The sequence below is a fragment of the Cavia porcellus genome, unplaced genomic scaffold (assembly GCF_034190915.1).
Source record: "Cavia porcellus strain 051 isolate PalLab524CR breed Dunkin Hartley unplaced genomic scaffold, mCavPor4.1 scaffold_18, whole genome shotgun sequence".
Classification (NCBI taxonomy): domain Eukaryota; kingdom Metazoa; phylum Chordata; class Mammalia; order Rodentia; family Caviidae; genus Cavia; species Cavia porcellus.
In genome coordinates, this window is record NW_026947501.1 from 71,621,781 (window position 1) to 71,640,689 (window position 18,909).

An 18,909-nucleotide genomic window follows, 5' to 3' on the forward strand; every position below is an offset into this window, starting at 1 on the left:
AAGGGCCCCTTTGCGCCCCAACTTCCACTTTCTTTACTCTCCTGGCCCCAGGCCATACCCGCACAACTTGGGCATCCAGGTGGCCAGAGGTCCCAGCAGCGGGGACAGCCTCCCCAGGCCTCATCCCTGGGATCTGTGGGCACAAGCCACCAGAGTGTGGGGCTCCCAACCCGGAGCCCACACAGGGACAGCGAGGTCCTCGGTGCTTCTCTCAGGGGCTGAAGTCTTCTAAGGCTCTGTGCACGCAGCAGCACCATGGGCGTGCACCTCACCGGCAAGGCGGGTGGAGGCAGCCGGACAGATTTCTTCCCAAACAACTGGCCTTGTGTGGCTGTTCTTCATGCCTCCCTCTGAAAATATGCCTCTGCCAAGATGTTTATAGCACATACAGCAGTGTGGGCCTGGAATCCCAGTGCTTTGGGAGGCTGAGGCAGGAGAATCACAAACTCAACCCCAACCTGTAGTGGCTTAAGGAAAGCCTGCCTCAAAATAAAGAATAAAGAAGGGCTGGGGATGTAGTTCAATGCAAAGGCTCTGGGTTCAGGCTCCTAAAAAGAAACAGAAAGGAAAGAAAGAGAAAGCAAAGCAAAAAAGAGAAATGTTTTGTAAATCGTAATGTGCAATTCAAATAGAACACATTTTCCTGAGGAATAAACACAGGCCAGGAAGTTGTTAAAAGTGGAGAGGAGCTTGGGGGGCTCAGGGCTGCAGCCCCTGCCTGGCCTATGGGGTCCTCCAGTCCTAGCCCATCAGTCATCAACCATAAATCGATCAAAATAAACCCAGCGCAGGCTGCGGTCCAGGGTCTGGCCTGTGACGCGGCCTAGGAAGGCAGAGACCCTCCTGGAGCGGGGTGTGACCCCTGCCAGTGCCTCTCTCCATGCCCTTCTGAGACTCATCTGCCTGGCATTGTCCCCAGGACTTGGGACTCAGACGATGGCTGGGCACCCCAGCTGGAGCCCAGCACAGGAGCAGATGTGACACTCCTGTGTGGCCCAATCACAGCCAGTCTGCGGCGGGGACCTGGACCTGCCGGTGGCCCCAGGTGGGCAGGGGAGAGAGGTGCACAGGGCAGGGCCCTCTCAGTCCCCAGGTGCAGCCTGGGAGCTTCGGTCAGTCCTCGGCCAGTCACCACGGGCCACCTCAGCACCCAACACTGTGCCTGTGATCCCTGCTCCAGGGAAGGGAAGGCAGATAGGCTTCTGGCGGCCCACCTCTTTCCACCTGGAGGACTTTCTAAGTGGGTCTATGATGTGGGGACACTCATCCCTGCCCCCACTTGACTGAGGCTCAGCATGGGTGGCCTGGTTCCCTGCTAGCCAGGTCAGTATTGGGCCAGGACCCTGCCCCCACCCAGGCCCATCCTGTCCAGGAACCAGGGTCCCCCCACCCCCGCAGGCTTTTGGAGCCGTCAGGGTTGGAGGAGGTTCCCCTTGGGGGCGGGACTCCCCAGGGGCTGGGGGGCTGCCTGTTTATCTGGGCTCCTCCTCCAGCCACATCCTTTCTGGGTCTCTGACGCTGCCCCTGTAACCCGACTCCTGCATGGCCATCCGGGCGCCCCCCCTGAGCTAGGGCGGGCGCCCAGTGCCACATCACCGCGCCCACCATGCTGCCGCTGTCGCTCGCTGTGCTGGTCGCGCTGGCTGCCACTGGTAAGGTCTGCCGTCCCCTTCCCAGGCAAAGCGCACACCCAGCCAGGACCCTGTTCCCTGTCACACAACTGCCCCCCCCAGGCAGATGTCTTTGGAGTGTGCCCAAGGGACCCTGGTCTCCAATCGCGTGGGGTGGAGACCCCCCGGGGACCAAAGAGAGCTGGGGCTGGGGTGGCAGAGAGCAGGGCAGGTCTCCAGCTGTGTGGGCACAGAAGTGGGTACCGTGGCTCGCTAGCTGCCCCCAGCAGGTGCCAAGACCCTGTTGGCAGGGGGCCCTGGTGCCCTGTCTTTGTCCTTCCAAGAGTGGGGAGGGCCTGGTGCCGTGGGCTCTGGCTAGGACGTGGCCCACAGCTTCAGGCTGTGGGCGGGAAGCTGAGTGCGGGGTGGGCTGGGTCATGCCTGGGTCTGGGGCAGGGAGACCGAAAGGACCGGGACTGGACCCGTGGGCCTCCCTGTGGCCTCACCAACAAGGTCTCTACAGCTGGAGTCTGGAGTGCTGGCCACATCCCTGTCCCGCAGGCTGGCCTCCGTTCCCTCCGGTGGTGAGCCTGGTCCCAGGGTGTCTTTATCAGCGGCTGGACACCTGTGTGCCTGGAGGGCTGGGGTCCCAGGGGGCTGGGGCCCGGGTGTCAGGTTCGTGGACAGCTGAGAACCTGCCTGACAGGCTGAGAGCCTCTGTGGCCTGAACCTTGCGCCTTCCCCTCCTTCCCTGAGACTGCACACTGCCCCATCCCTGCCTGCACCCCTCACCTCCCTCTGTTCCCTTCTGAGGGAGTGGACAGCACAGGGGTCCCTGAGGACTGTCACCATGACTCTCCCTGCACCCCTAAGCTCCCAGGAAGTGTCAGATACACAGGCTTCGCCGGGACCCCAGAGACCCCTCCAGAAAGCCCTCCCTGACCTGCCCAGTCCCCCTAGGCGGCACCAGGGAGGGTTCCAGCTGTGGTCCTGCCCAGCCCCAGAGCCCCTCCTTGCAGATGAACCTGGGGACCAGGACCCTGTACAGAGCCCAGGTATCAGGGCTCCAGGTCTTCTGGGGACCTGGTCTCGTCTCCAGGGCCTGGCTCAGGGTTCCGAACCTGGCGACTCCATTCTGCTGTGTGACTCAGAGAAGATGATCACCCTCTCTGGCCTCGCAGTGTGGCTTCCTCCGGTCAGAGCGGGCCCTGTCTGGAAGGAGCAGCCTCTTGAGCCTGCCGGAGAGGAGGCACCCCAAGCGACCTGTCTGCCCGGGTTGAGAGATGCTGCCACCTCGTGGCCAAGGGACGTCATGGTCGCCCCGGACTCAAGCCCCTTCTGGGACAGGGACTCCCAAAAAGGATGGAAGTCACACTTGCCATTTGGCGTGTTCTGGTAGCCACACAGACACACACTAAAAATTCAGGTCAAATTCATTTTAACTGCAAAATGTTAACCTGGTGCATTCAAAGTCTCGTCCCAGTGCTTTGCGATAGATGCCCAACCCCTAGTGCGACATTTTTAGTGTGTCTTACAGTGTGCCAGCTTCACCTTGCTGCGTTCTGGCTCTCAATGGCACACGTGGCAGGTGGCTGACAGAAGGACCAGAGGCTTTGGACCCTTCAGGGACCCAAATTCCAAACCCCTTCTGTTCTCCCGGCTGCTAGGCTGGGCTCCCCAGTGCTGGGAGGGGAGAGCAATGGTGCGATTGTCCCTCGCTCTGTGGACAGAAGATGCCCAGAGAGACCGAGCCAGTGGGCGAGGCACTCTGGGCCTCCCCCGTCATTGCAGCTCCGCCCTGCTGAGCCCAGCACCCCCGGGCCCCACCTGATCTGGTTGATCACGTCCCCCCCAAAAAAGGCAGTCACCTGACACAGGACCCATGTGTGCAATCTCGCTTGAAAGCCACGGTCAAGATGTGGTTGGAGATCAGATGGACAGACACACGGGACATGGTCACGTTCACCCCGGGGAGGGTCCAGCACCACAGCAGCCACCAACATGATGGGGACGAGGCCCTTCCTTGAGGGATGGGCCCTGAGCACACAGTGGCTCCCAGCTCCTGGATCCCAGAGCCCTGAGTGGTGACTGCCCCTGTCACCTTCCCAGAGGTCAGATGTGTTGTGGATACCAGAAGTGAGTGGCAGTCTCCTCAGAACTGGATGGAACCTGTCAGACACTCATGTGGCACTGGGCACTGCCACAACTGACCTGATCGGAGCCTCAGTAGCTGCACAGAAGCACTCTTGTTGTCTCAGCATGAGGCAGGGAAACTGAGGCACACAGCAGGACTTTCTGCCCAGGCCTCAGCTTCCCCTCTGTGAACCAGCGGGACCTTTGCCTGGTGAAGCCAGGCTCTCTGGTCCCTGCATGTCCCTTCAGGTGGTGCTCGCTGGCTTTGGAAGTGGGCAAGAGACAGATCTTCGCTCGGCTCCTGGGGGCCTCACCTTGGGTTTTGCCGAGGCAGCAGAGGCCCAGGGTTAGCTTCCAGGTGACCCCCATTCACTGCTGGACTAGGTGGGCAGCCCGAGGGCCTCAGGCGTGGGGCCTCTCCATCATGTCTGCCCTCGCTCAGCATGGAGCAGCAGCAGCTGGGCAGGTCCTGGGCTCCGATGTGGGCAGGCTTTGGATGGCAGCTTCAGACGCAGGCTCTCACCAGGCCCGGGGAGGGGGCCTCGAGGCCTGCGATGCTGCATTGCAGCTGCCTCTGGCTGCCCTGAGAGACCATGCCAGTGCTGCGCGGAGGGCCTGGACCAGCTTCTTCTCTGCCTTTGTTCTCCCCGTGCCCCGCTCACCCCACCATGGTGCATGGTGGTGGCTCGAGTTAACACTTGTCGAAGGCCCTTGCTGTGCTGTGAGTGATGTGCAGAGCTGGGGACCGGGCTGCACCTTCTCGGCCCTCGAGGCAGAGTGGGCCAGTGCGTGCTGCCACTGGATTGGGACAAGGAGGGGAACTGAGTCCGGAGTGGCAGGGCATGTGCCTGGATGTGCACTGCCCAGGATCTGCATGGTCCCTCGTCGTGGATCACAGGACGGGGGTCTGTCCTGGGGCATCTGGCAGACACAGTGCCACAATGTTGCCATACGGGGAGAACCTGGTACGCTAACTGGCGGAGTGGTCGGAGCACGGTGGCCCTCTTCGCCATCTTATCACTGTGGGGCTGTCGTGGGCTACTCCTCACTGTCCTCAGCGGGGTGTCCCTGGCTAACGTGAGTCTTATTCGCCCTCCTGGGGCCTTACTGTGGGACCCAGGCAGCTGGGCTTTGGAGGTCCCAGAAACCCCACGGTCGCAAAAATATTCGTGTGAGTGCTGCACTATTTGGGGAGGGATTCCCAGCTCGTGCATTAGTAAGGCCCCGCCCCAACCTTGCAGACTGTTCTGGGGCCAGCAGCCTGTGCCTTGCTGGCCCTTGGAGCAGGCTTTGAGTGACACATGGTCAGAGCCTGCAGTGCCCAGCTGGCTGCTCAACCCCAGGATGCCCACAGAAGCCCTGCAGGTCCAGGCCTGTTTACCCCAGACAGCAGGTCCACTATAACCTGTTGGCCAGTCCATGCGGGGCCAGAGCAGAGCCCTCAGACCCACACTGCCCACAGGTGCCCATCCTTAGGCAACTCACTGACCCTTCAGACCGTCCTCACCCAGAAAGGGGGCTTCCACCGCCATCAGGGTGGGGGGAGGAGCGTGAGATGCAGCCACAGAGGGTGAGCAGACCGGGTGCCCACCAGCACCTGGGGCCACCAGGCTGTGGACAGAGCAGCCTGCGGTGCCCCTGTCCCGGGCATGCGTCCCTAACGCGGTGTCTTCTCTCTTTGCAGGTGACAGCTACGGGCCAGCGGCTGCCAACAGCGGTTCGTACCTGGACTTCCCAGTCAGGTTTCTCGGTGCACCAGAGCCTCCAATTTAGAGCGGGCTCCTGGTTCCTGGAGTGGGTGGCAAAGCACAGGGCTCTGACCCTGCATCACTCTGCCTCACAGCTTGAGAGAAGCTGGTGGGACCCAGGACACACAGGCCCACGGCACAGGCTTGCTGAGAGCACCTGCAGGTGCCCCCTCCTGCCTCTGCCTGCTGCCAGCTCCCCTTATCTTCCCCAGGGGTTGCAGCAGCGCCCCATCTTGACCTAATACATTTGTGGGGAGGCTGGGGGCTAAAGGAATGCACATGCTTCCCCGGCCCAGCGCTCTACTCCCCTGGGCTCCAGTGCTGCCAGGCCCCTGCTGAGTCGCGGGCTCAGTCCTGGGCCCCACCCAGGATGGTCAGAGTGAACCATGGGCCGAGCCTGGGTTCCAGTGTCCTCTACGAATTGAGGAAAAGTCGAAGAGTCTCACATGGGGATTCTGAGACATATGCGTCTGAAACACTCAGGACAGTGCTGAGGTCAAGTCGGGTTCTGTGAGACAGGCAGAGGTCCCCCCACCCCAGACTAGGCGTTCAAGTGTTTGCTATCCAAAGGGACTAAAACTTGTGCGAAAGCCAGCGCCATCGATCTAGCATTCTGAGCAGAGAAACGCTGAGCAGAAACAAACAACCCTGTCCTTTCTCAGAGCTGACACGGAAAGGTGGCGGAACTCAGGTCGGGTGCCTCTCAGCACATCCGTGATGTCGGGTGCCGAGGAGAGGGGCCGGGGCGAGGGGTGGGGGGACCTGGGGCGAGGGAACTGCTGTAAGGGTTAGTGCAGAAAGTCCTGCAACAGAGGTGCTGCCTGACTCTGCCTGCGTCCAAATGCCTGCAATGCACAGCTGTTTCCACGCGGCCTCTCACAGGCCTTGAGCTCAGACTGGCAGAGGGCCACCCTCCCCGAGGAAGCGAGGACCAGCCAAACTGGGCACCTCTGTGAGGACTGTCCTGTTCGGGATTTTCACAGCCTGTCCTAGGAACTGTGCCGTCAGCTTTCTGTTGCTCTGACAACATCTAAGAAAATCAACCAAGAGGCAGAGGCTTGCTGGTTCATGATTTCAGGGGTTCAGTCCACAGCTGGCTGTGCTGTGCTTTAGGCCTGAGATGAGGGAGGATCGTGGTGGCAGGAGAGTGTGGAGGTGGCCAGCTGGTCACAGCATGGTGGCCAGGAAGAGACAGAGAGGAAGGGCTGGGAACAAGCTACAGCCCCAAGGTCGTGCCCATGCCTTGCTCCCTTCGGTTAGGCCACGACCTGTTCCCGTCACCTGCCATCAGTCATGGCCCGTGGGTGAATTTGCTGTGAAGCCGGAGCCCCTGTGATCCTCTCACCAGATGGGGTTCTCTTGGGCCTGGGCCACTGTGTGACCTGTGAACCCTGCCTCCCCAGCTACCTGTGTGGACCTGCGGCTCACGACCTGTGCAGATGGCACCTACAACCGGACCACCTTCCCCACGGCGCTGGACCACTGGTCGTGCGAGGCTGTGGAGGCCAGCTCCGAGTACATCCTGCTGAGTGTGCTGCACCACCTCCTGGAGGGCCAGTGCAACCCCGACCTACGGCTGTTGGGCTGTGCCGTGCTGGCCCCGCGCTGTGAGGGCAGCCGTGTGCGGAGGCCCTGTCGGCGTGTGTGCCAGGGCCTGCAGGAAGCCTGCCAGCCCGCTTTCGACGCCATCGACATGGCCTGGCCCTACTTCCTGGACTGCACCCGCTACTTCGCATCCGAGGAGGAGGGCTGCTTCGACCCCCTGGAGCAGCTTCGGGGTGAGGCCAGGCTGGGGTGCATCCCAGCTCCCAGCAGCCAGGGCTCGTGCAGATAGGTGCTCTGCTTCTTTTAAGGACCAGCTGGTGGTGGGGCAGCGAGCTGCTCATCTTGGGGTGTGCAGCCATGCCCGGGGCCGGTCTGAGCCATCACCCCCATCTGTGGGTGGGAGACAGGGAGCAGCAGGGCCATCCCCTGCACCTGGGGTCCACCCCCTGCACCTGGGGTCCACCCCTCCTGGAAGCTGGCTCGTGAGGTCAGGCCCGAGCGTGTCCATTTCCTGTCACATCAGCAAGTGTGAGAGGCAGCTCAGCAGCCTATGTGGCCAGGGTGCCGTGTGGGGCAGTGGCCTCTCCTGGCTAGGCTACAGGGTCCCGTGGTGTCATAGAATGAATTCTCACCTCCAGCTGAGAACGTAGGGGCTCTGGGAGGCAGACAGTGCAGGGTGCACCTCCAGAGTGACCCAGCCAGCCCCCAGGGGATGGGGCTGTTATCACTCTTCAGAGAGCTACTTAGCACCTACTGTGCGCACAGCTTTTCGGTGAGACATGGCAGGTGACAAGGGACAGGGCGCAGTCCCGTTCCTGGGCGGGGTCTCTGGGCTGGTGCAGGGCCCAGTCCTGGCACTCACAGCCTCATGCTCCTGGACAGAGGTTGACCTGGCCTTGGTGTGGGTTGGGGACAGCTGGGTGGTGACAGACTCTTGGGGGAGAGAGGAGTTGGCTGGCGAGGCCCAGGAAGGAAGCCAGGCTTGTCCTGTGCCAAGGCGGCCCCAGAGAAGCCTGGGCAGTGGCTCGAGCGAGGTTATTCTGGGCGCCCTGCTTCCCCCTGCTTCCTGCCCTCAATGCCCTTGTGAGCAGCCCAGGGAAGCCATTAACCCTGCAGTCCCCAGCAGCTGTGGGCGGTCACTAGGGCAGAGGACAGTCTCCAGGGAAGCCATTAACCCTGCAGTCCCCAGCAGCTGTGGGCGGTCACTAGGGCAGAGGACAGTCTCCAGGGAAGCCATTAACCCTGCAGTCCCCAGCAGCTGTGGTGGTCACTAGGGCAGAGGACAGTCTCCAGGGAATGCCACTGGGTCTCAGCTTGGGCTCCACCCGCTCTGCCCTCTGTTCCTGGCAGGGGCAGGGGACATCTGGGCACAATGCCAGCCTGGGGGCCATCGTGAGGAGTCACCAAGACCTGCTGCCACATCGGCCCCAGGTCTGGGGCAGCCTGCCCAGTGGGCAGGATGCGAAGCCACATGGGCACCGTGGTCGCAGCAGGTGGCGGTGGCAGGACGCGCCCATGGGGAGGCAGTCTGCAGGTTTCTGAGGTGGAAGACTGGAAGCCCTCCCACACCTCCCTCCTGTAGCGCTGGGGATGTGCTAGTGCCTCTGTGCCATGTAGGCCTCCAGCAGGGACACTGACTGTCACCACAGTCAGGAGCTCTATAAAGGAGGTCGTAAAGGAAAATATCGCAGACCAGCAGAACCACACAGGTGACGCCTGGGTCCCCCTCCCTGGATGCTGCAGGGGAGTCTGGGCGTCCGGCCTCAAGTAGCAGTGGGGGAGGCCAGCGGGCCAGCTGGGAGCCACTGGTGACTGGACAATGTCCAGCCCGGCTTCCTGTGTCCACAGGTGACCTGGAACCCGAGGAGGTCCTGCCCTCCGGCCTACCGCCCACCTTCATCCGCTTCGCCCACCACTCCTACGCCCAGATGGTGCGGGTGCTGAAGCGGACGGCGGCCCGCTGTGCCCAGGTGGCCAAGACTTACAGCATCGGCCGCAGCTTTGATGGCAAGGACCTGCTGGTCATCGAGTTCTCGGGCCGCCCTGGCCAGCACGAGCTCAGTAGGTGCCTTGCGGGAGGCTGGCTTCCGGGAAGGGTGCTGTCTACCAGGCCTTGGGGTGCACAGGCAGGGGAGGGAGGTCTGGGGTACCAGGTATGAGCGAGGTTTCAGGGCTCTGCGTGGTGCATGGCTGCGTCCCACAGGGATGGCTGTATAGATGAAGATGACCTCCCGAGTGTCCACTGCACTCGGACTCATCACAGCATAGATGCTGATGACAAGGACTGAGAGGGTGCCAGACCAGTGCGAGACTGAAAACAGGCCAGGCTTGAAGACCACACCTGTTGCCTCAGCCCCTCAGTAGGCAAAGGCAGGAGGATTACAATCTCAAGGCCAGCGTAGGCATTTGAGCGAGATGGTCCTGTGGTCTTGCCTGTGAGCACCAGGCTGGGCAGATCAGTGAGACCTGTGTCCTAGTCCCTTCCTCCCTCCTTACCAAACTGTTCGGGGACAGTGCCACCAGTTGGATGGCATGGACACTGGCTTTTCCATCTGGAAAATCCAGGTCCACTTCTGCGCACTCCCACGCCAAGCCAGCAGGGGGCAGCATGGGAAGCGCCAGCCCTGCTGTCTTCTGACGGGAGGGACAGGAAACAAACTTCTGGAAAGTGCCGCCCCTGGGAGGTGCGGGGACGCTGTGGGTGGCTGCTCTGAGAAGCCAGGGCGTTTTAGCACAGAGCCCCAGTTTCCTCCCCCGGAGAGCCGGGGGTCAGCCTCGCCTCCTGCCCCGCTGTCTCCAGGCTGTGCGTCAGGCAGGATCGACCCAGAAGCGGCGCCGTTCCACCCCAGGCTCCCATGCGGTGCTCACACGTGGAGAGGCCACCAGTGGAATCTTACGAACGTGTGACACTGTACATTACTACTAGCAGCTCAGCGTCCCAGCAGCCCTAGGGAGCCCTAGGCAGACTGTACGGTGTGCAGTGCTCCCAGGCCACCCCCGTCCCCTGGCTGAGTGGGCTCGAGGCTGGGGCCTCAGGCCCTGCGGTGCCGCCCCAAGTCCCCGTGTTTCCCCAGTGGAGCCCGAGGTGAAGCTTATCGGGAACATCCACGGCAACGAGGTGGCGGGGCGCGAGATGCTCATCTACCTGGCTCAGTACCTGTGCTCTGAGTACCTGCTGGGCAACCCACGGGTACAGCGCCTGCTCAACACCTCCCGCATCCACCTGCTGCCATCCATGAACCCCGATGGCTACGAGGTGGCGGCGGCCGAGGTGAGCGCTGCCCCGGGGACTCAGTGGCCGCTACGCAGGGCCTATTTGCGTCTGGGATTCCAGGTGATGAGGATTCAGCAGCCAGCTCCGTGGCCAGGTGCTGCTGAGGGTTGGGAGAGACAGGCACCAATGGTTTCACAGCACGTTTGAAATCTCGGAGTGCCCTCTGTGCCCTCAGCAGACAAATGGATGAAGTGTGGTGGTCGCTCGCGTGGAGCACTGCTCTCCCGTGAAGAAGGATAAACTCCTGGAGAAGACGAGAGCGCAGTGTGAAGTGAAATGAGCTTAAATGTCACATGGTGTCTCTTATGCGAGAAACCCAGGGTATACAAGAGCAAAATAGACAACAGGAAAGACAGACAGACAATTGCAAATGGAGGAGGGAGGGTGAGACGTGGAAAGAATTGAGATGCAGCCCAGCCACGATCCAACGCCCCCCAAAGAGTGTGATCCTTATATAGCACAAAGCTGTCTTAAGACAAATTTAAAAAGCTGACCTAGGCCTGGCAAGATGGCACAGCCTACAGTCCCAGCACTTTGGAGGCTGAGGCAGGATCAAAAGCTTTTGGGTTTTTTTTTTTTGTTGTTGTTGTTGTTTTGTTTTGTTTTGGTTTGGTTTTTTTTGAGACAGGGTCTCCATACGCAGCTCAGGCCAGCCTTGAGCTCACTTTGTAGCCCAGGCTGGTTTTGAACTTGCAACGATCCTCTTGCCTCAGCCTCCCAAGTGCTAGGATCACTCACACGCATGAGCTACCACACCTAGCTCCAAAATGGAAACCTTTTGCCCAGGTTGGGCGATTTAGTGGCTTGGTAAGACCTTGTCTCAAAGTGGGGGGGGGGGAGATCTAGGGACATAGGTCAACGCAAAGGTCCTGGGTTCAGTTACCAGTACAAAAAGGTGACACCAGCAGTAGTGACAGCTCGTGGCAGAGAAGGGGTGGGTGTGAGTGCATGCACAAGGGAATTGAGGTGCTCTGGGAGGTGACTTAGATGTGGGGTGAGGGGCAGGAGCCAAGGCACGGCCAAGGGCATGACCCGGAGCCCCAGTGGGAAGCCCCAGCCCCAGCTCCCTGCAAAGGAGTTCTGGCGCTGCGCTGAGCCCCATGTGGCCTCGCCCACGTCCTCAGGGCGCTGGCTACAACGGGTGGACCAGCGGGAGGCAGAATGCACAGAACCTGGACCTGAACCGGAACTTCCCGGACCTGACCTCGGAGTACTACCGGCTGGCGGTGGAGCGGGGAGTGCGCACAGACCACATCCCCATCCCGCAGCACTACTGGTGGGGTAAGGTAGGAGCTGCTCCCAGGCCCACCTGCGCGGCCCTGGCAGGCATAGCCTGCCCCTCCCCTCCGCCTACCGTGGGGTGTGGCTCACGCCAGGTCCAGTCCCGGGCGGGATTCAGGGGGGCGCCTCGTCCTGGATGAGGGCAGGGGCCAAGTGACAGCTTGCTCTGGGAGTTTCCCATGACGGTTTGTTGGTGGCACCTTTGCGGGCTGGGGCCCATGGCTCTGCATCCTGCCTGGGCTGGGCACCAGCTGCCAGGTGACCAAAGCGCTGTGCAGATTTGGGCTCTGTCCGCTTTGGGGCTGGTTGCGCTGTGGAAGGAACCCAAGCAGCTGCCCCCTGCCCAGTGCGGCGTCGGTGCCCAGCAGCTGTGGAAGCCCTGAGTGGCCTGCGGCCCACCCTTAGCCCTGGGGGACGTCATCCAGATAAGGTCCCCACGACATGAGAGAGTTATGACACCCAGGGGCGGAAGTGGGGGCGGCTGGCGCGTGCCCATGCCAAAGCGGCGCCTCTGTCTGGCAGGTGGCCCCTGAGACCAAGGCGGTCATGAAGTGGATGCGGACGATCCCTTTCATGCTGTCCGCCAGCCTCCATGGGGGCGACCTGGTGGTGTCCTACCCCTTTGATCTCTCCAAGCACCCCCTGGAGGAGAAGATGTTTTCCCCCACGCCCGATGAAAAGGTGAGGGGCGGCTAGCCCTCTTCAGGAGGGTGCGAGCGAGGCGACGCCGGCAGGGGGCGCTGCTGCAGCGCCAATGGTCCCCTTCGGGGCCTGGGCTTCTGGGCTTGCGGCTGTGGGAGGGGCAGAGAGTCCAGTCGCGCAGTTCTGCAGGTGACGCGGCCGGGGCTGCAGCCCAGGACCCACGACCCGGCCAGCCCGCTAACCCCCACGTCACAGGGCTCCCCGAGGTCTGCAGCCCGGACACAGCCACAGTGCTGAGTCTGGAGGGCGGGGTCCCCTCCCACGGTGTGGGTGACACAAAGCTGAGGGCCAGCGTGACCCGAGATGGGCCGCAGGCCAAAGCCAGGTCCTACGATCCGCAATGGTGATTCAATCCTGAACCACCTCTACGGCCCAGCCCCGGGACCAGCGCTGAACCCCGACCCGGGAGAGGACGCAGGACAGGGGCCACGTGGGAGGGCGTGGCCGCGGGAAGCGGGCGTGGTTGAAAGAGGGTGGGCGTGGCCGATGCAGTGGGTGGAGCTACACGGGGTCGACAGCTTCCCGCAGGGACTCTGCAGGTCTGCGAGGTCAGTCACTGCGCTGGGTGAGGGCTGGCTCTGTGCCAGAGCTCCTGGGGTCCTTGTGACCCCAGGCAGGGCGGACATCTTTGAGCAGTCTCCTAGGCTAGGCCTCAGCGTGTGAAAACGGCCCTGGGATGGGGCAGGAGTAGACTGACCCAAAGAGTCCCGCCGGAGTGGACAGAGCCCCCCCAGCCATGGTCTCCCAGCGACCCTCACTGTGCCTCCAAACCAGCGCCCCTGGGGAGGCTGGGCCAGTGGGGGGAACGTAGGGGACTGGCATCCACCTTCCTTGGCACCTGACTATGGGGCTCCACACCTGCCTGCTCTGAAGCTGGCCCCCACGGTGCCCCCCACTGGTGGGCTTCATGTGGCCTTGGCCTGTGCTTCAGCCCTGTGTCACTCTGAGCTGTCCCTTCAGGCCCTAACCCTAAGGCTGGCTGGTGATGAGCAGTGACCTCAGGACAGCAATGGTGAGGAGCAGGGTCAGGGAAGGTGTCCAAGTGTGGATTCCCCACCCCATGCTTGTTCACGGGTGGTCAGCGAGGTCAGGCCTGGGGTGGGAACCCTGCAGCCCCCACAGCCCAACACATCGTGGAGAGGCCCGGGAGCAAGTGACTTCCCCAGGATGGCGACTCTGCCCAAGGCTTGGCAGGGCTGTAGTCCTGATCTACCAGCACTGGGCATCAGAGGACTTGAGTGGCCGTGGGTGCTTGGTTTGCATTTGAAGAGCTGGGCCAACCTCTTTGCCACCCCTAAGCCCAGATCTTGGGTGCTAGATCAGGTGATGCCACCAGAGAGTGCTCTTGGCTCTGGCGTGGGTGGCTCTGTTGCTGAGCCTTGCCTGTCCACCCTGCTGGTGTCCCCTTCCCAGAACAGATGTGTCCCAGGTCATGGAGCCCTGGCAAGCCCGTGCAAGAGCATGTCCAGCCTGGGCTGCAGGGGGATGAGACCCGCCTATGGGAGGGGCAGTGGGGCCCAGCTGTGTCTGATGCCACTCCACCAGCTGTGGAGGAAACTGCATGTGGTTTTGGCACGGGAAAGCCACAGCTGGGTGCTGGTCAGTGGGCAGGAGGGTGCGGTAGTGCCAATGGGAGAAGCTGGTGTTGGGATGAGGTTTGTGGAAACAGCCCGCAGGCCTCTGTCCCTCCGCCAGCCTCTCTTCCCTGTGGGCTGCTGGGCTTGGTGGGCTGGCCAGTGTCCCCCCAGCTGGTGTGGGGGTGGCTCAGTGGTCTCCCATCCCTGTCCCCAGCACAGTCTGACATTACCCATCACCACCTCCCGGCCTGTGCCCGAGCTATGCCCTCTGCCTGGGCTCTGTGCCCTCCCCTGTGGTGCCAGGGGCCGGGCAGCACTGTCGGGTTCTACAGAGCCCCTCCTCTGGGGTTGAACCTCTCTCCTGCTCCTTTTTTGCAGATGTTCAAGCTGCTGGCCAGAGCCTATGCTGATGTCCACCCCATGATGATGGACAGGTCAGAGCACAGGTGCGGGGGCAACTTCCTGAAGCAGGGCAGCATCATCAACGGCGCCGACTGGTACAGCTTCACGGGAGGTGCGTGCGCAGGGCCCCGAGGCTGGTGACAGCCCAGCGGGGTGGGCGGCTCTGCCCTGTGGGGAGGCAGTACCAGGCAGGCCTGGCTCCTGTTTCAGTCTCTCTCTGCTGAAGGGAGGGATGTGCCAACCACCGTGCCCAAGGCAGGGGTAGACAGGCTGGCCCTGTGGCCTTCCTTGCTGCCCTTCCTGTCCTTTGCCTTGTCGCACCTGTGTCATGACTCTGCCGGTGACCGGTCCTCCCTGCCCCTCAGCAGCTCAGCAGACTGGCTGGAGGCCAGCGGGTTTAGTGCTGTGTCGAGGCTGGCCCAGCGCACAGCACACGTCCCTCTGTGGCAGTGCGGGGCGCATGTGTACAGCTCTTTCCATGTGTACACTATCCGGGTAGCTGTCCCTGTGTGGGTACCTAGGGGACCATGGAGATGGCCATGCCACACAGGGATGCCACCACATGTCCATTCTCTGTCCTCCACGTGTGCTCAGTGCTTCTCAGCTCTGCTGTCCTCCAGATGAGGATGGCAGAGACTTGGCCAGGGCTGTGGCTGTGGTGGAGGGGTGGGACTCATGTCCCCCTCTCCTCTCCAAGGTCAGGCCCGCTGGTGACATCCCCTGTTGTCCCAGATGACACTGCATCCCCTGTGGAGGGCGCCTTCTCTCCTCTAGGACTTGGGCTCACATCAGTGACCCGTGGCAGCGATCCCTGGCTGGATCAGGCCTCTGTTGTCCCCTGGGTCTGCCACAGTCTCCAGGGTGGGCTGGGCTAAGAAGCTGATCATGGTCAGGGCTGGCAGCATCCTGGGCTCAGAGCAGCCCCGAGTCCTGAAGGGTGGGCTCCCTGCTGCCTGCTTCTGTACCCAGGCCTCTGTCTCTGGAGAGGCTAGGACTCTGAGCTGGCCATGAAACTTGGGCCCATTGGGTGGGGACTGAAGGTGAAGTCCCCACCTCTCCCCATGCACAGCTGCCTGGGCGTCCACTCTGCCGCCAGACACTTCCTGGGAAATGGAGTCAGGACCCTGGGGCTGGAGCCAGGGAGTGACAGGAATCAGACGCTACTGTCATCATGGTCCTCTACCTGCTGTCCGGGAGCCGGTGGCAGCCACCTGTGTGGATGGCACAGGATGCCGCACACCGCTGGCCTCCACTGATGCTGCCCTGCTGTCCGCAGGCATGTCCGACTTCAACTACCTGCACACCAACTGCTTCGAGATCACAGTGGAGCTGGGCTGCACCAAGTTCCCGCCGGAGGAGGCACTGTACAGGCTCTGGCAGCACAACAAGGAACCACTCCTCAGCTTCCTGGAGATGGTGCGCGGGGCTCTGCGGGCCACCTGGGCCCTGGGGGTGCTGGGGAGTGGGGAATGGGTGGTCCAACCTGGTGAGCGGAGATCTCACCCCAAAGGGGCTCTGCGAAAGGGCTACAGGGTTGGCGGCATCCTGGAGGAGGTGGCTGGCCAACTTCATCTTGAAGGAATGAGACGGGGAGCCTTCTGGGTGCAGGGCCATTCGAGATCCTGAGGTTCCTGGGCTGGGCTAAGGGGTGCTCTGACACAGGGCATTCACGTGGTCAGTGCGAGCAGTGGCAGGACCAGGGGTCAGAGGCTGGGGTATGGGTCGAAGGGCCCCCCACTGCCTCAGGCTGAGTTACAGAGCACAGTGGGGGAGGGGGGACAGCACAGAAAGCCCTGCTGGTCCTGGGGAGCCTAGGTGTCACTGCCCACCACCTCACCCAGCACCCACTCAGAGGGGCTGCTGAGGGGCTCAGGAGGTGGCTCTGGCCCCCCAGAAGTGGTTTTTCCCAGTGCGCTGAGTTACACACACGGCCCACTGGCACAGGCATCCCTGAGCGGGTGAGGTGGGGGTGACACTGCACAGCTGGCACCTCCACCCTTGGTGGCAGCCGGGTGCCCTGTTTAGAGAGGGGGTCAGCAGGGGATTATACAGGGCTGGGCCAGAGGAGGCCTGTGTGCCCTGTCCCTGTGCCTGGCATTTGCCCAAGTATAGGCCAAGGTCCACTGTCCCCAGCCCCAGCCCTGTCCCCGAGGTCCTCCTTTCTAGAAAGATCAGCAGCTTCCTCTGGGTCAACGCAGAGCAGCAGTGGGCAGAGGGGAGACACAAAGCCCAGATCACAGCGGTGCGTATGGTGGCTTGGGCTCCTTCCTCACCCTGGATGACTGGGCTCCACGCCCTGTGTTTACGGCCGCCTGGAGAACGGGAGCTGGAAGGGGCCTGGGCAGCTCTGCGCCTGCTCCGGGGATGCTGCTGGCCAGGTCTCGGCTGCGGAGATCTGGGCGGTACCCAGCAGTGGGCGGTCAGCAGCTTTGCCTGGCCTTCAAGATGGGCGACCCCGGGCCAGTACGGCCATGATAAGATCGAGCCTGTCCAGGCCAATCGAGGCTGTTCTGGCTGATGCTGAGCAGACCCGGGGCGGTGGGGGAGCGGGGAGGACAGACAGGGGTCCAGGCCTCTGCCAGGAGGGTGGGGCAATGCTGTCTCTGTGCTCCGCATGGCACAGGGAGGCCTCTGGTCCCTCCCAGGCACAGGATCCTGTGGTGCTGTGCCAGCTGGGCAGGCAGGGAGCAGAGGGGCCCTGTGTGTCCATCCTGCTCTTGGTGGGGACACAAGGCTGTTGGCCAGGCTGGGAGACAGGAATCTCAGGATGTGGGGCCCTGGAGGAGGCCCTAGGGAGGCTCCTGATGAGGCGGGACACCAGGGAGGGCTGCCCGGAGGAGGATGGCAAGCTGGGTCTTCCTGGGTGAGGTGAGCCAGGAAGGGAGAAGGACAGAGCGAGGCAGGGCCCAGTTTGTGTGGGAGCTGCCGGTGGGGCCTGGCCAAGGGCCTGAGGATGCTGAGGGCGCCTGCTCTGTCCCCACCTCTCTGTCTGCTGTGGGCGATCTGCGGGAGAGGGACACAGCGAGGATTCGAGGGAGGTGGGGGCAGCTCTGTCCTCCCACTGTCGGTGCCAAGGCCCTCGCAATGCGCTCAGCCGGATCTCCGTGCCACTGTGCCCTGATTTCCCCAGAGCCACACCTGGCCAGGACGGAGCGTGGGAGTGTCATTCGGCTCTGTGGCACCCTCTGGCCTGGGCGTCAGCGGTTCCTGCAGGCCCTGTGGGTCAGGCAGGCGGGGAGGGAGTCAGGCTCCGGGAACCTCGGTCACTCGCTGACCGGCAGGGCCCACCCATCCCTTCGGTCACAGCCGGGAAGTGGGGCCCAGAGAGAGCGATGACTCCCTCAGAGCCACACAGCACGTGGCATCCGCCCTCCCACCACCCTGCAGGCGCACCGGGGCATCAAAGGCATGGTGGTGGACAGGTTCGGAAAGCCAGTGAAGAACGCCCGCATCGTGGTCAGAGGCATCCGCCACGATGTCACCACAGGTGAGCACCACGGGCTGCGCTCTGGACTGTGGCTGCTGGCACTCTGGGTACAGGACAGCATGGGCCAGGGCGGCCAGGGAGGGTGCAGGGGACTCATCTCCCTCTGCCTTCTGTGCTTCTCCTGCCTGACAGTCAGTGTGTGCCCTGCAGTCCCAGAAAAAGCCAGAGGCCCAGAGGTGGCAGGAGGGAGCCGCCTGCTCCCACAAGCCCAGTTGTGTGTCCCTGAGTTCACGTCCCAGTGAGGAGCTGGCCTCACTGCTGATTGAGTATACATTGTACACTAGGATGTATGTTACTGGCCAGGGCCTTGAGGGATGAATAGGAGTCTGACAGAGAGAGGAAGTGGGAAAAGGGTTCCTGGTAGACTGGAGGCAGAGGCAGTTGTGGGATCTGTCTGCCCCTCCTGATAGCCCTGCCCTGCCAACACCCGTCACTTAATCTCAGACTGAGTCCATAGCCGGGCTTTGAGGGTCCTTTGCACTCTCTTTGAAGCTCCAGACGGAGACTACTGGAGACTGCTGCCGCCAGGGTCCCACGTGGTCATCGCCCAGGCCCCTGGCTACGCCAAGGTCATGAAGAGAGTCACCATCCCACTCCGCATGAAAAGGGCCGGTCGCGTGGACTTCATCCTGCAGCCGCTGGGTGCAGGTCCCAAGAAGTCCCTGCCCACGCTCCAGAGAGCCGTGACTCGCTTCCGGGTGGCACGGGGCAGCGAGGCCCCCCGGAGGGACCCCGCAGAGCAGGACCCTGAGCCCCTCGGAGCACACAGGCTGCCCTTGGCCCGCGGGAGCAAGCCCTGGTGGTGGTCATACTTCACGTCGCTCACTGCCCACCGTCCACGCTGGCTACTCAAGTACTAGGCCACCTCGCGGGGTCCTGCTCTTGACTTTCACCGCTGCACACGTAGCATAAGCCGTACCATGTTATTAAAGGGGTTCTGCACCATCTACCGTGATGAGGGCTCTGTGGGGAGGGAAGGACTCTGGGTTGTGGTGGGACCCCGGGTCCGAGCTGGCCCTCCCCCGGCCATGAGGCTTTGAGTCGGCTTTACAGGCAAGAACCCGAGGCAGGTGGGGGAGAGGGGAGCTGAGCCGAGGGCCTGTGCTGACGGCTAGGGAGGCTCGGATCAAGGTGGGGCGGACGGGAAGCA

At 62.5% G+C, this 18,909-nt stretch overlaps 1 protein-coding gene across 1 annotated transcript; it reads left to right on the forward strand.

Moving 5' to 3' along the window:
- Positions 1-1,480: 1,480 nt before the first annotated feature.
- Cpz (carboxypeptidase Z) lies at positions 1,481-18,706 on the forward strand. Its single transcript, XM_003461870.5, has 11 exons — positions 1,481-1,652; positions 5,428-5,460; positions 6,895-7,269; positions 8,885-9,097; positions 10,111-10,307; positions 11,435-11,596; positions 12,114-12,272; positions 14,249-14,384; positions 15,549-15,688; positions 17,660-17,759; positions 18,252-18,706. The coding sequence occupies exons 1-11, from the start codon at positions 1,607-1,609 to the stop codon at positions 18,617-18,619; spliced, it is 1,929 nt and encodes a 642-aa protein (XP_003461918.2). The 5' UTR covers positions 1,481-1,606; the 3' UTR covers positions 18,620-18,706.
- The last annotated feature ends 203 nt before the right edge of the window (positions 18,707-18,909 follow it).